Source organism: Strix aluco, chromosome 1 (genome assembly GCF_031877795.1).
Source record: "Strix aluco isolate bStrAlu1 chromosome 1, bStrAlu1.hap1, whole genome shotgun sequence".
Taxonomy (NCBI): Eukaryota; Metazoa; Chordata; class Aves; order Strigiformes; family Strigidae; genus Strix; species Strix aluco.
Window position 1 is genome coordinate 77,835,349 of NC_133931.1, and position 12,587 is coordinate 77,847,935.

Consider the following 12,587-nt stretch of genomic DNA (forward strand, 5'->3'; position numbering starts at 1 on the left):
AGCAAGAAACTTGCTACTCACTAGGGCTCATAGAGACATGAAAGGCCACCCAGGAGAAGTCAGATCATGTATTAAAAATTAAGTGAACTAGTAGCATTACTTTTTTTCAGAGAAGGGTGTAAGAGACTTCTCACCAGAATGTTCTTTGACTCCAGGCAACTGTCATTTTAAATTTCAGTAAGGAGTGTTTAGATCCATCAGCAGAATAGCTGTTGTGCAGCCATGTCTGGTGGTATATGCTGAAGAACTGCAGAGGAACATAATCATGAAACCATGGCGTATGGTTTGAACTTTAAATGGGTTTTGATTGTTTAGCTCCTGTGCTGTTGTCCCATGCAAACTGAAGCATTAAATGAAGTGCTGCCTTGCCAGTGCAAGGTAGAAAATAGGAAGCTGACTTCTCAAAAAGTACATTAGGGAAGACATGTAGCCTAGTGATGGGTGGTATTCTTTTGAGTCTTTTATTATGTGATTAAGAATTGCACCAGTGTTAATCATCTGAACAGAAGCTCAGTGGGGCACTGAAGTGAGAGAGTGCTTGTGTGCTTGCTGTTTTTCTGACCTTGCTGACACACTAGGGGCTGCTTTTGAAAGAGTGTGCTGTGTATGGTAGAGGCTGCAGTGTGTAGGGGAACTGGGACCCCTTTTATTCTCCTACTTACCTAATATGGGATGGCTACTGTAAAAGCATATTTTTTCAAGAATGTCTGGATCTCCTGAAATAGTTGTATGGGGTTGATACCATAACAAAATAGAACTTATTTGCATGAGTAAACATAAACGGGCTAGTGCATGCTTTAATAAAGGCAGTTGCGTCTCACAGGTCTAATTTTCTTGAAGGATTCATTGTTAATCCTTATTCATGTGGTCAGTCTGATAACACAAAACTTGTATTTTTTCAGAAGAATGAGATTAATTTTTGAAGACTTGGTAAAAACTGAACAGTCACAAGTGTGATGGGTTTATGGCTTAAATTCTTAGAAGTAACCAAAGGAGATAATAAATTATTTATTTTAAAATAAGAGAAGGTTGCCAGTGGAATTACTCAAGACTCTGTTGCTTGGTATGTTCATCAATACCTGGAGGGAAGAAATGAATGAGAAAAGGATAGGACGGATAATAGAAAACTAGAGCTGACTGCAGACAGTCGCAGTGGGAGTGCATTGTTCATTAGATTATAAAATTGCTGATAAAATTAAATTCTAATAAATATAGAATCATGAATCTGAAGAAGAATAATTCAGGCTGAATATAAGGAGTGGGTAGGCTTTATGTTGGTGGCTATTGTTCAGAAAACACCTTGAAGCTCCTTCATAATGGTTTCTTTTAAAGAGCAGCTGTATGCTCAGATATCCTGAAATAGCAGTTAGCAGCAATCTTTGCAAAGATATGGTCAATAAAATGAAAACAGGTGTGTGTCATGGACTGGATGGTAATTATGTATTGACTCTGTGTACATTTCTGGCCACTTGTCAGAAAACATGGTGCAACTGAAAATAAGCTGAAGAAGGTTAGCAGTGATCAAACTTTGGATGTGCTCCTGTGTAAGGAGGAAAAAAAATAGATGAGGTAGAGACAAGTGGATATGAATTGAGAGCCTGAGGAGTGGTATGTTTGAAGATGAACTGCCAGTAATAACTTTTTTTCGCCCAAGAAAAAGAGCATCAGATAAAATCATTAACAGGCAGCATTTTAAAATAAAGCAGTTCTTTATTCTGATGCATACTTAAATTCTTATAGAATGCCATGAATGACAAAAACAAATGGACTAAAAAGACCTGGAAAAATCAGTGGAAGAAAAGTCCTTTGAGTTAATACACATTATGGTTGCAATCCACCCCAAAAGTATGTCAAATGAAATTATGAGAGGCTTTGAAGGATTGCTGCAAGGGAGTTGGATAACTGCATTGTCTTTTCTTGTTTCACCTGGTATCTGCCTACTGCTGATTTTTATAAGCAGGACAATGCGAAGTCTTTAGTTTGGCCCCACTGCTGTTAAGTGCATTCAAGTGTTTTCTTCATTGATCTTGTCATCTTGGAAAGGGAAAAAAAGCATGCTTTCTAGAAACAAAATAAAACAGGAGCATTTTAGTTTGTATTTTCTGTCTTGCTCTGAAGTTTTGAAATCAAGTAGATTCATCAACAAATTGAAATGTTTAGTTGTCTGCTGTGTACTTAAATGTTCAATTGTGGATCCAGACCCAGCTTAAGATAAGAGAAAGGGCAAACAATAATTCTAAATATGTATGCTTTTTAGAAATATCTTTGTGCTTTGCTGCTAAAATCTCTTTGTGTATGGAAAGGAATCCTGACACTTAAAAATTGGGCATGTGATCTGTTGGAGGCTATCTATTAGAGTGGGAATTCTGTAGCAAAATGCATTGCAAAAGTCTCAGGAAGAGTTAGGAGTTCTCTTAGAGATGTATAAAATTTTCCTTTTGGAAGGCTAAGTATGTTAACTAAGGATTGAACCTTTTTTGTTTTGTTTTTTAGGACAGTATTTGAATTTCACTACAATGTTGAATTGATGTTTCTTGAAGCAGAAATCTAAAATACATGGACATCTAAAAGATGTTTTTGTAAATATCATAGCAGTAATTTGCATTTTTTGGTTTTGTTTGGCATGACTTGATGCTTTTCCATTGAAAGCAAACACCTGAAAACTCAGATTGATCTTTCAAATTTGGCAATGAGTGTTCTATAGTATCAGTAGATGAGAAACAAAAGGACTTAACAGGCGTATAAAGATCCAGTGTCAGAACTCCTCATATAACACTGGTATTAATGTACTTTACACTTGAGAATATATTTAACGCTTCTCACTTCGAGTAGTTCAGTTGGAAGGTCACTTCCTATATGAATGAATGGCTAATAAAGGCCTTGAGTGGTCAAAGGAATCCCTGTTTGTCAAAATGGACGCTTTCACATCAAGGAATGCTCAAATGTCCCTTTTATCGCTCTCTACAAAAACTTATTAATGCCAGTGGCCTGTTTTTAAGTCTGTGTAAACTTCCACGTACACAGAAGTAAGAACCCCTGGAAGAACAAACCTACTTGAAGATTTTAATTGTCTTTGTGCTGCTTCACATTTGGATTAATATGTAGTTTTTAAGACTATGCTTTGTTTTTTAAAGAAAGTAATCTCTGGGAACTGGGAATTGAATTTGACCTTCACTGTTGGGCCAGTAAGAAGGTTAGTAAATGCCTACTAGTGTTTGCATCCTGTGTCTTTTGACATCTTTAGCAATTAGGTAATGTGATGAAGGCTGATGTGTAGGTATTGTTGAGATTACTGTGAGGTGCTGCCATGATAATCAAGTACAAATATATCTGCCCCAGATCCCAGACCCTCCAGTTTCACATATGAAAGCCTAACTGTGTGGCATCTACCTTTCTTGAAAGTATTGCTGGTTTTGTTTAAATGGTTATATTAAATAAAGTCTATGGCCTGTTTTTGTTGAAATTTATTGTAATAGTTAAATCTATTTTTTAACTGATGCTACTTTCTCCTTTAGACTACATGAAGAAATAATTGACTTCTATGACTTCATGTCCCCTCGTCCTGAAGAAGCAGCTATGAGAAGAGAAGTGGTGAAAAGAATAGAAACAGTCATCAAAGATCTTTGGCCTACAGCTGATGTGAGTGCAGTTTAAATGTTGATTTGCTTCTTTAGTAAGTTGTAGAGCTCAGTTCACTTAACCTTGCTATTATCTTTCTGTGTTTTAGAAATGAACAGATAAGACTTCAAACTTAAGGCAATTGACTTAGTATCACAGCTCTTGCAGTACTTGGTCATTTATTTTAAAAAGTGGAGGAAATTTAAAACCTATATTTCAGGTTAATGAAGACTACTGATAATTTTTTCATTTTGAGAACTGGTGATGTGAAGAACTGTCCACTTTAAGAAGTGCATTTCTTAAAGTAAAAGCTTATTAAATTGTCTCTACATAACTTCATTTTGAATATTAAAGTGAGACTGACTACCTATATATCTATTTCTCCAAGGAGTCCTGACTGGATGTTTGTAAATACAAATATGTAAGAACTGTTAAAAACTCCAGATTTTTTTTTAGTACTCTTCACAAATTTGTCATTCAGGACTTACTTTAGCCCATTCAGGGAATTACTTTAGCCCTGCTTTAGTGGAAAAATTGGACTTGACTTCTTGAGATATCTTACAACCAAAGTTGTTGTATTTTCAAACCCTTGATTACCCAAAAAGTAAGTTTCCTCCAAAAAAAAAAAAACATCCAAAAGGAATGTAATGTAAACTGTATCTCTAGCATCACCTTTCTGATTACCAGATAGTAGAAAAATGTTTCAGAAACACTGTGATTTCATAGCCTTCCATGACAAAGAGTGAGGGCTGTGGCCACAGTATACTAAGCTAAAGATACTGCAAAGCTCATCTACTTCATCCTTACCTGTGATTTTCTTAGTAAGAACATCTCTCTGGTTTGTGGGAACAGATATAAACACTGAAATGGCCCAGTATTGCCCAGTCTTTTCATAGATCACTTCTAAAAAGTGAACCTGCAAATTGTTCTTTGCTGTAGCAGAGGGGAAAGAATGTATGGATTCTCTCAAATGTTTCCATTAAACTCTTCTAATTTCAGTAAAGCTGTCCTATGAGGGAAGAAGGAAGCTGAAAGGAAAGAAATTTATAACAGCTTATACATTTGTCAAACTGGAAATAAATAGTGAAAAGTGCTTGTTTCAAAAGTTTGTGCTCTGCTGGTAGCAGGATTGGTAGTCATTTCATGTCAAAAAAAACCCCACCAACCAATGATTTCCTCTAAAGTTGCATCTATAAGAGGCAGTGTATTTGTACAGGTTTAACAGAGTATGTAGTAAAGTTAGTTAAATAAGTTTTTTTTACTGGGCTATATCCTTAACAAATCCAGAAGAATCTTTAGTCTTGTGAAAGTAAATGAAGTGAGCATTCATAGTTACAAGATATTTCACTTGTGTGGGGTTTTTTTTCAGGTCCAGATATTTGGCAGCTTTAGTACAGGGCTTTATCTTCCTACTAGGTAAGTAATAATTTACTACTTATATAAAAGCTTGTCTTCTTTTAGAGTAATGGTAAATTTCAAAGGGGAATTTAGGCTGCAATGTGTAAACCTATCAAATGTCCAGTAAAATTTGTCTAATGTCCCATATGACAAAGGAAAGAGCTTTTGAACTTGCAGATTGGAGATAAGTGTTTGATATATCATTGTACTGCTCTAGGTACTTACTGACCCTTTGGTGAATTACCTTTTCTTCTTTGTGTCTGGGGTTAGTCTTTGGCTCTTTGTTTTCAAGATACAGTGAACTGTTCAGTATTTCCTGTGTAAAGATTGTGTTTTGCTAAATAAGGTGAATTACTTAATGTGTCACTTACCATGGAGTTACTGTGCAGAAAGTCAGAGGAGTTATCACAGCTGTGTTTTCTCATATTTGGAGAGCAAAATGTCTTTAGTTCAGTGTTTTATGTCTTAATGGTTCAATAGATGGATCTAGAAAAGTTGGGTAGCTGTGTATTTAAGACATGTTGTCTTTACATCAATTAAATTTTCACTAGGAAAGCACTGGAAATTTCATTTCTGTGAATAACAATCACTGATAAAAATTGTTTGGACTATTGACATGCCTGTCAACATGGGTAGATAAGGGATGGGATTGGGCTGTGGAAGTTGGAGGGAGCCAGAAAGGCAAAAGGGTGAGGAGCTTAAAGAACTCATGAGAGAACTGGAAGCAAAAGAACTAGAATATGACTTTGGGACCTAAAACACACTAGGCCATCTCTTTCTTAACATTGCAAAGGAATCCTACTGGGAACCTCGATTGAAAGTTGCAAAATGGTTGCCCTGGAGGACTTGTGGAATGCCAATTTTACCTTTTTTTGGTGGGGTATTGACTTAATGAATCTCATGCTGTGTTCTTTTTGTCTAGTGATATTGATTTAGTTGTTTTTGGGAAATGGGAACGGCCCCCTTTACAGCTGCTGGAGCAAGCACTAAGAAAACACAATGTGGCTGAGCCATATTCCATTAAAGTACTTGATAAAGCTACGGTAAGTAATAGTCTTTGAAATACTGACCTGAAAAGCTTTCAGACCCCATAAGATGTTGGTGATAAATAGTTTCTTAATTCATGAAGCAAATGATAATGTCTTATGCAAAATGTTTTGCTCTGTGCAAGATTTTAGTAGAATCTATATGTGCTTAGCAATAGCACACAGGTTTTTACATGGACAACAGTAATTCTGTGCTGTATTTGTGGAAAGGCCATACTTCATGCTTATGTTGTCAATAAAGATCTGAAAGTCAGTATTTTCAAAATATCTAGTAATTTAAGTTAAATATTTGTATAATGTTTTTCCACTGACCTTTGAGAGGACTTTGTTTAGCCAAGGGTTGGTAACTAGAGCTGTCTAGCTTGAAACCCTGATTTTTTTTAGGTTATCTTGTTTTTAATGGCATGGTGAAGTGTTCCAAACCTAACATTTGTTTTTCCCTTCCAAAATATGCTACTTAAGAGCTTTATTTCATTTGTGAAACTGATGTGTAATATCTCTTGCATCTGTTTTGTAAGCCTAACAGATCACAATGAATATGCTAAAAACTTAAAGTATGAGATTTTTATGTTACTGAGCAAGTGGTGTTTTCTCCAGGAAGCTAAGCAGAGTATTCCAAACTTCTATTTGGCAAGCTGTTACGTTTTGTGGTCTCTGAAATAGGGTGACTCTTTTAGGTCCAGAAGATTCCTATGGCTTCTGCTGAAGCAGCAGTGCATAACAGTAGCTTTGGTGATCTTTGGTTTACCTGAGAATGAGTGGGATTTTCAGAATCAGTGATACCAGTTAGTGATGGAAAATGGCACTAGGCTAGGCTTATCAATTTTACTAGCCTTTCTTAATTCCCTCTGCTGTTGGAATAAAATCCTACTATACTTCTGCTCTTTTTTGTGTTCCATTTCAGATTAAAAATACAGGAAGTTAAATTTAAAACAAATGTTATCAGCTGAAGTTTAGGTTATGATTGTAAGACAATTTTGTAGGATATTGCCTTCAAGGTGGTGGTGTGAGATGGAACTACATATTTAGTAGTTCTATAATATATTGCTGCCAGAAGAGGAGGTATTGCTACTCCTGCTTTGCTTTTATCCATTCTGGCTTTCGTTTGATTCTGCAGTGAACCAGTTGAGCTTGATAAACCAACAGACAGTGCTTTATTTTTTCTGCTAGGCTAGTCTTCTGTCAGTTTAGTAAGTGAATGGTGCAGTGCTGGGTCAGATGAATGCAGTTCCCACATGTTATGAGAGTAGAATGTCTCCTATTAACAGCAGTGAGTCATTAAATTAAGTAAATTTAGTTGTCCTAAAGCACTGGTATTGCAGCTATGAAGGCAGATATAGCTATGCAAGAGTACACGAGTGATTGTAAGTTAATGTAATGATACATGCCTGTGTTTTTAACCACCTCATTAGAAAGCGTTCATTTGTCAGTCAAGTTAGGATTGTTAACTTTTCTCAAACACGTTCCCTTGTCTTGATAGTTGCATTCATTTGGACTGATAGTATCCATGTGTCTTAAGTGAGTAAGCTGGGGAATAGCACCAGTATTACATTTCTGGGGATTCATAAAACATTTTAATCTTTTCAGGTACCAATAATAAAACTTACTGACCAGGAGACAGAAGTGAAAGTTGACATCAGTTTTAATGTAGAAACTGGTGTGAAGGCAGCTCGATTTATCAAGGAATACATGAAGGTATCAGCTGTATAATGAATGTTATACTACTTAGCAAGGATGTGCTAGATGCTTAGCTAAACTTTTTTGGTATGGCTTAAGACTTTTGAAAATTTATTGCTGAAGACTGTTTTCATTAATACTAATTAATCATGGATATTTTAATTTATTTTCTACTGGTATCTATTCAGTGCTGCCTTTGAGTGCTAGGTGTTTGTGTGGATAAACCTGTACACTGAAGGGACTTCTACAGTCATATCTAGATCTGCAGATAGGTACTAAACTTTGCTTCTAAAGCAAGTCTGTTCAAGTTTTTTGCTTACCTTGAATTTAGGTGATGCTTGATTATGAATACTATCTTGCTAAACAATGTCTAAAACCAATTCTTCTGTAGCTATGTACTTAAAATCAAGTTTACTTTTATGCTCTGCAGTGAAAGTACTGTTTAGACGGAAAGCTTTGACTATTGAGTGACACTGGCATTCAAAGGAGGATATAGAAATCTTCCTGTTTGGGGGGGAAAATAAAGTTGATATGTAAGCTGTTTGATCAAAGAAGAATTGAAGTCTATTAATCTGTTTCTAGAATAAAAAAAAGCATGTTTCAGTTCTTCCCGTGGAAATACTTTATAGCATACTACTGAATAACATTTTTGTATTAGAAGATGAACCTTGTGTTGAGATTGTGTAGTTCTTTCTTTGTTTTAGAATGTTGACATTATCATTGATATGACTTATTTTTCTTTGCAGAAATATTCTTTGCTGCCTTACTTGATTTTAGTACTAAAACAGTTCCTCCTTCAGAGGGACTTGAATGAAGTTTTTACTGGTGGAATTAGCTCTTACAGCCTAATTTTAATGGCAATTAGTTTCCTGCAGGTGAGTCTGTTCCTTATTTGTTTGTGTTCTTTAAAATAGTTTGGTTTCTGTACTTATGCCCTGTTATGGTGCTGTTTCTTTAGACTCCCCTCGCAATGTACAGCTTTACTGTTATGGCTCTAGGTGTTTGATCATTGGCAGATCCTGTGGACTGTCTTTCAAACATCTAAGAACTTGTGTTCACTGTGTGAATTGAAACATGAGCAGGAGCCTTATGAATGGCATAGAGGCTGTGCATTGCTTTCTATACCAGGGCCTCTGATGTGGATTATACTACCTTCCTGGGCAGTCAGTTTCAGTACCTGAATCATTTTACCGGTGTTTTGTAGATCTGCCAGGATGCAGCTTAAGTCTGTTGCTTCCTAGACTACTGATACTGAATGTGAAAAGTAGTTGATTTCAGTGTCTATTAAAATTATGAAATCAAACAGTCAAGTTGTTCTTTAATTAAATGTTGGTTAGGTTTTGCCGTATTTAAAATGGGCAGATAGTCTAGGTAAGTGATGAAACAGCTAATGAGTTTTAACTTCTTCCAATACATTTTTGTGACAGCTTTTTGCAAGTGTGCTGAGATACAATGTTAGCATCTCTCAGCAGTGGTGATAAAAGAAAAGCCTACATATTCTGCTGCTGTTAATAATTAATTGAAATATTACTACAGATTTTACATACTGTATATAATATGGGGAGATTGAGAAAAGAACTGTATTTCAGTTGGGGTAAATGGATTCTACCCCACCCCCCTCCCCCACTTCTGAAAATATTAAGACTGATGGATTTTCTGTGAAAAACGGGTATTGCTCTCTTACTAAGCCGTAATGTAGTATGCAGGATTTCTTTATTGCTTTTGGCTTAGGGAAAAGAATTTACTAATCCTCAAAAAGCTGGAAGAGGAGGGAAGAAGGAATTCTTTGGCTTCCAGATACCGCTGAAGTGCTGCCCCCTCTTGGTTATGTGAAAGTAGTTTAAGTACGTGAAGAATTAATGACTCGGTTCAGACTTGTGTAAAGAGGTTATACTCAGCTGTTTAAATGAGAGCTTTTTGTTGCCCTATGTTATGGTTTGGAAAGAATGGATTTTTAATAACTAACAACTGTTCTGTGTCACAGCTGCATCCAAGAATTGATGCCAGAAGAGCTGATGAAAACCTTGGAATGCTTCTGATAGAATTTTTTGAACTCTATGGAAGGAATTTTAACTACTTGAAAACTGGTATTAGAATAAAAAATGGAGGTGCCTATATTGCCAAAGAAGAAATCATGAAAGTCATGACTAATGGATACAGACCATCCATGCTATGTATTGAAGATCCTCTCCTGCCTGGTAAGCTTGTACACTACTTGCAGTATTCTGGAGCTCTGGCTCAACTTGTGCTCTCACAGTTTATGTTAGAGTTCTGAAGTCTGTCAAATGAGTTAAGAAGCTGCACTGAGAAGAGACTGTTGCTGGTGTCAAGGTACAGTTATGGAGATGGGCTAAGGGATCAGGTCCTGTAGTCTCCCAAGATTCATAGATTGAGTAAATGGGTTCGCGTGCAGATACATAATGTGTTGGAGATTCAGAACTGCGTTGAGTGTATAAGGTTCGTGAACAGTGCTGAGGGGTAGCGAAGGAAAGAGGTCCAGGAAATCCTGGAACAGGGTTTATTGGTAGGAACAGCACTTCATTGTTCATTATGAGAGAATGAGAATGGAAAGTATAGCTTTTCCTGCCACAGTCTGTGGTGCCATACTTCAGATAAATTATACCATATGGGAAGGAAATGCCCCAGATGAGGTACCTGTCCTGCAGGGCAGTGCAGTAGAGACTGCACAGAAACGTGGGTGTATATCCATGAATGTATAGCAAGGGAGCAGCTGTATTATGGTGTTGGTGTGAAAAGTGGTTTGCATAACTGGCTTCTGTGCTGCACAGGGACCTTTAGAGAATGCCAGTTATAGCTGCATGTACTTTTGAAAGTAACTAACTTAAAATATTTTTTTCTTTAAGATTTGATTTTGATTCAGTAACCTTCAAAAGTAATCAAGGTTAATTTTCACTGAGCTCCTGAAAAAAATTTCCAGCTCTATAGTACTTGGTTTGGATTCTATTTAGACTGTCACAAGTAACTGAAATTCCCAAACAGTTTTTTAACAAAGTCAATTTTTAGTTAATTTGGACTTCAGCATTAGTATTTCTAGAATGTAATTGGCACTCAAACTCCATACTGTCACATCTTGTGGGTAGACTGCTTATGAACAGCACTTTTAAAGCAAATACCATGGATCAGGAGCTGAAGTCTGGCACCTTTCTAAGTACTCGATATGTTGAATGTTCATAGTTCTCTATAACAGGTTGCAAGCTAAGATACTCATTTGTCTAACCACATCTCTGATATGTTCGTAGCTCTGAGTTTGTGTCCATCATGACTCCTGCACTTGGCCAGGCATAGGGATGATTTTGCAGAACTTTCATTTTGTCACTGAGATTTCCTTTAGTAGCTGTGTACTTGTCTGAAGACCCTTTTGAGCAGCAGCATGAACCACATTTCTCTAGAGTCAAAAATCTTTACTGTCCTCCAGTTCTATGCCTTCCTATTTGCTAAGGACCGAGAAATTAGGTATGCTGCACAATTTTTTAATCACTGTTAATAGTGCTTTGGAATTTTTTTCTTCTTTGACTCTTCAGAGAAGGAAAAAAAAAAGAAAATTCATCTCCAGTAGGGGCTCTGAACTGTTCCTTCTAGCATAAATCTTGCAGAAGCAAAGAACTATAGTTTAGAAGAAAGATATCTAGTTATATGCTATCAAAGAGTTGATAAGAATTAAATTTTAGATGAGGTTATATGGGCTAAGATAATGTAATTCTTACAGGAGAGAAAGTGTTTTGGCAGGGGAAATGAAAGCTAACAATAACTTGAAGTTATCTGATGACTATGTCCCATAGGGATATTTTCTGGCAGCTACCACAGATCTTCAGAACTTGCTTGATGGAACTAGGACGAAAATTATATCGAACATACAGGATGGCTCTTTGAATCGGATCTTATGAATGCAGCCTCCTTAGATCTTGACTTAATCACATATTCCTACAGTATCTAAAAGTACCTGTCAAGTGTATGTAGATAATTTCTAGAATTCTGTTAATTATTTTAGTTCTGTTACTGCTTGTGTCCCAGTACAAAAAACTTTTCCAAGGGTTCAGGTCCTTACCCAGTTGACCATCATCCCATCATCCCTGCTTGATTAGTTTGTGGTCAGGTCCACTCAGTGTCTTAACTCCATGAGGGTCAGTGCCAGTGAGAATACTGTGGAGGGGATGGAAACAAGTATTTTGGTAAAGAGTGGACACAGATGTTTCCTGACTTAATTTAGCATAAGCTGCTGTAGAGTTTTTCCCTCAATCCTGGTTTTGCTCTTTATGTATTTTTAATCTTTTTTTGCAATCCTTTTTTTAGGCTGATCTCAGCTTTCTCTGAAAGTTCTGGTTAAACCTTGGAAGAAGACATTGAAAGATGACCTCTTAATCCAGAAATACAGGGATGAGAAAAAAACCTTTGAATTTCTCAAGGTTATCAAAGTAGTGTACAAGGTTCCTCCTATGAGTGTATGCACTAGTTCAGCAACAGAATGCTGAAAGGTATAACTCATAAGAATAGCTTTCAACAGTTTTTTAGGGGACAGGATTAAGTTCAGTGGGATTAGTTCTTGTAATTGGATTTTCATCAGTGTGAAATGGTGATGTCTGGCTAACAGATCAATGATGTCATCAGAAGAATATGATGCTTAGTTCTACCTGCTCAGTACCTTCTGTTCCTAGGTTTGGAAGGAACAGGCATCAACCTGTTGTGTTGCTGTTTTGGACATAGTCAGATTCTCCTGGGTGCTGTAGGGTTTCCTCTGAGGTTCTCAAAGACTGATTACTGGGTGCTAGAGGATTATAATTTTGGTGATTTGAGAACCAAGATTCCAACAAAGATGTCAGGAGTCTACAC

The 12,587-nt window shown here is 36.6% G+C and overlaps 1 protein-coding gene across 4 annotated transcripts in view; it reads left to right on the forward strand.

Moving 5' to 3' along the window:
- The window catches only part of TENT4A (terminal nucleotidyltransferase 4A), a 62,873-nt gene that overhangs the window by 13,128 nt on the left and 37,158 nt on the right, over positions 1 to 12,587 (forward strand). For all 4 annotated transcript variants that reach the window (XM_074825591.1, XM_074825610.1, XM_074825600.1 and 1 more), the window contains exons 2-7: positions 3,516 to 3,639; positions 4,988 to 5,034; positions 5,939 to 6,059; positions 7,650 to 7,757; positions 8,486 to 8,614; positions 9,724 to 9,937. In XM_074825591.1, coding sequence (XP_074681692.1) covers positions 3,516 to 3,639; positions 4,988 to 5,034; positions 5,939 to 6,059; positions 7,650 to 7,757; positions 8,486 to 8,614; positions 9,724 to 9,937 — 743 coding nt within the window. The remainder of the gene's footprint in view (positions 1 to 3,515; positions 3,640 to 4,987; positions 5,035 to 5,938; positions 6,060 to 7,649; positions 7,758 to 8,485; positions 8,615 to 9,723; positions 9,938 to 12,587) is intronic.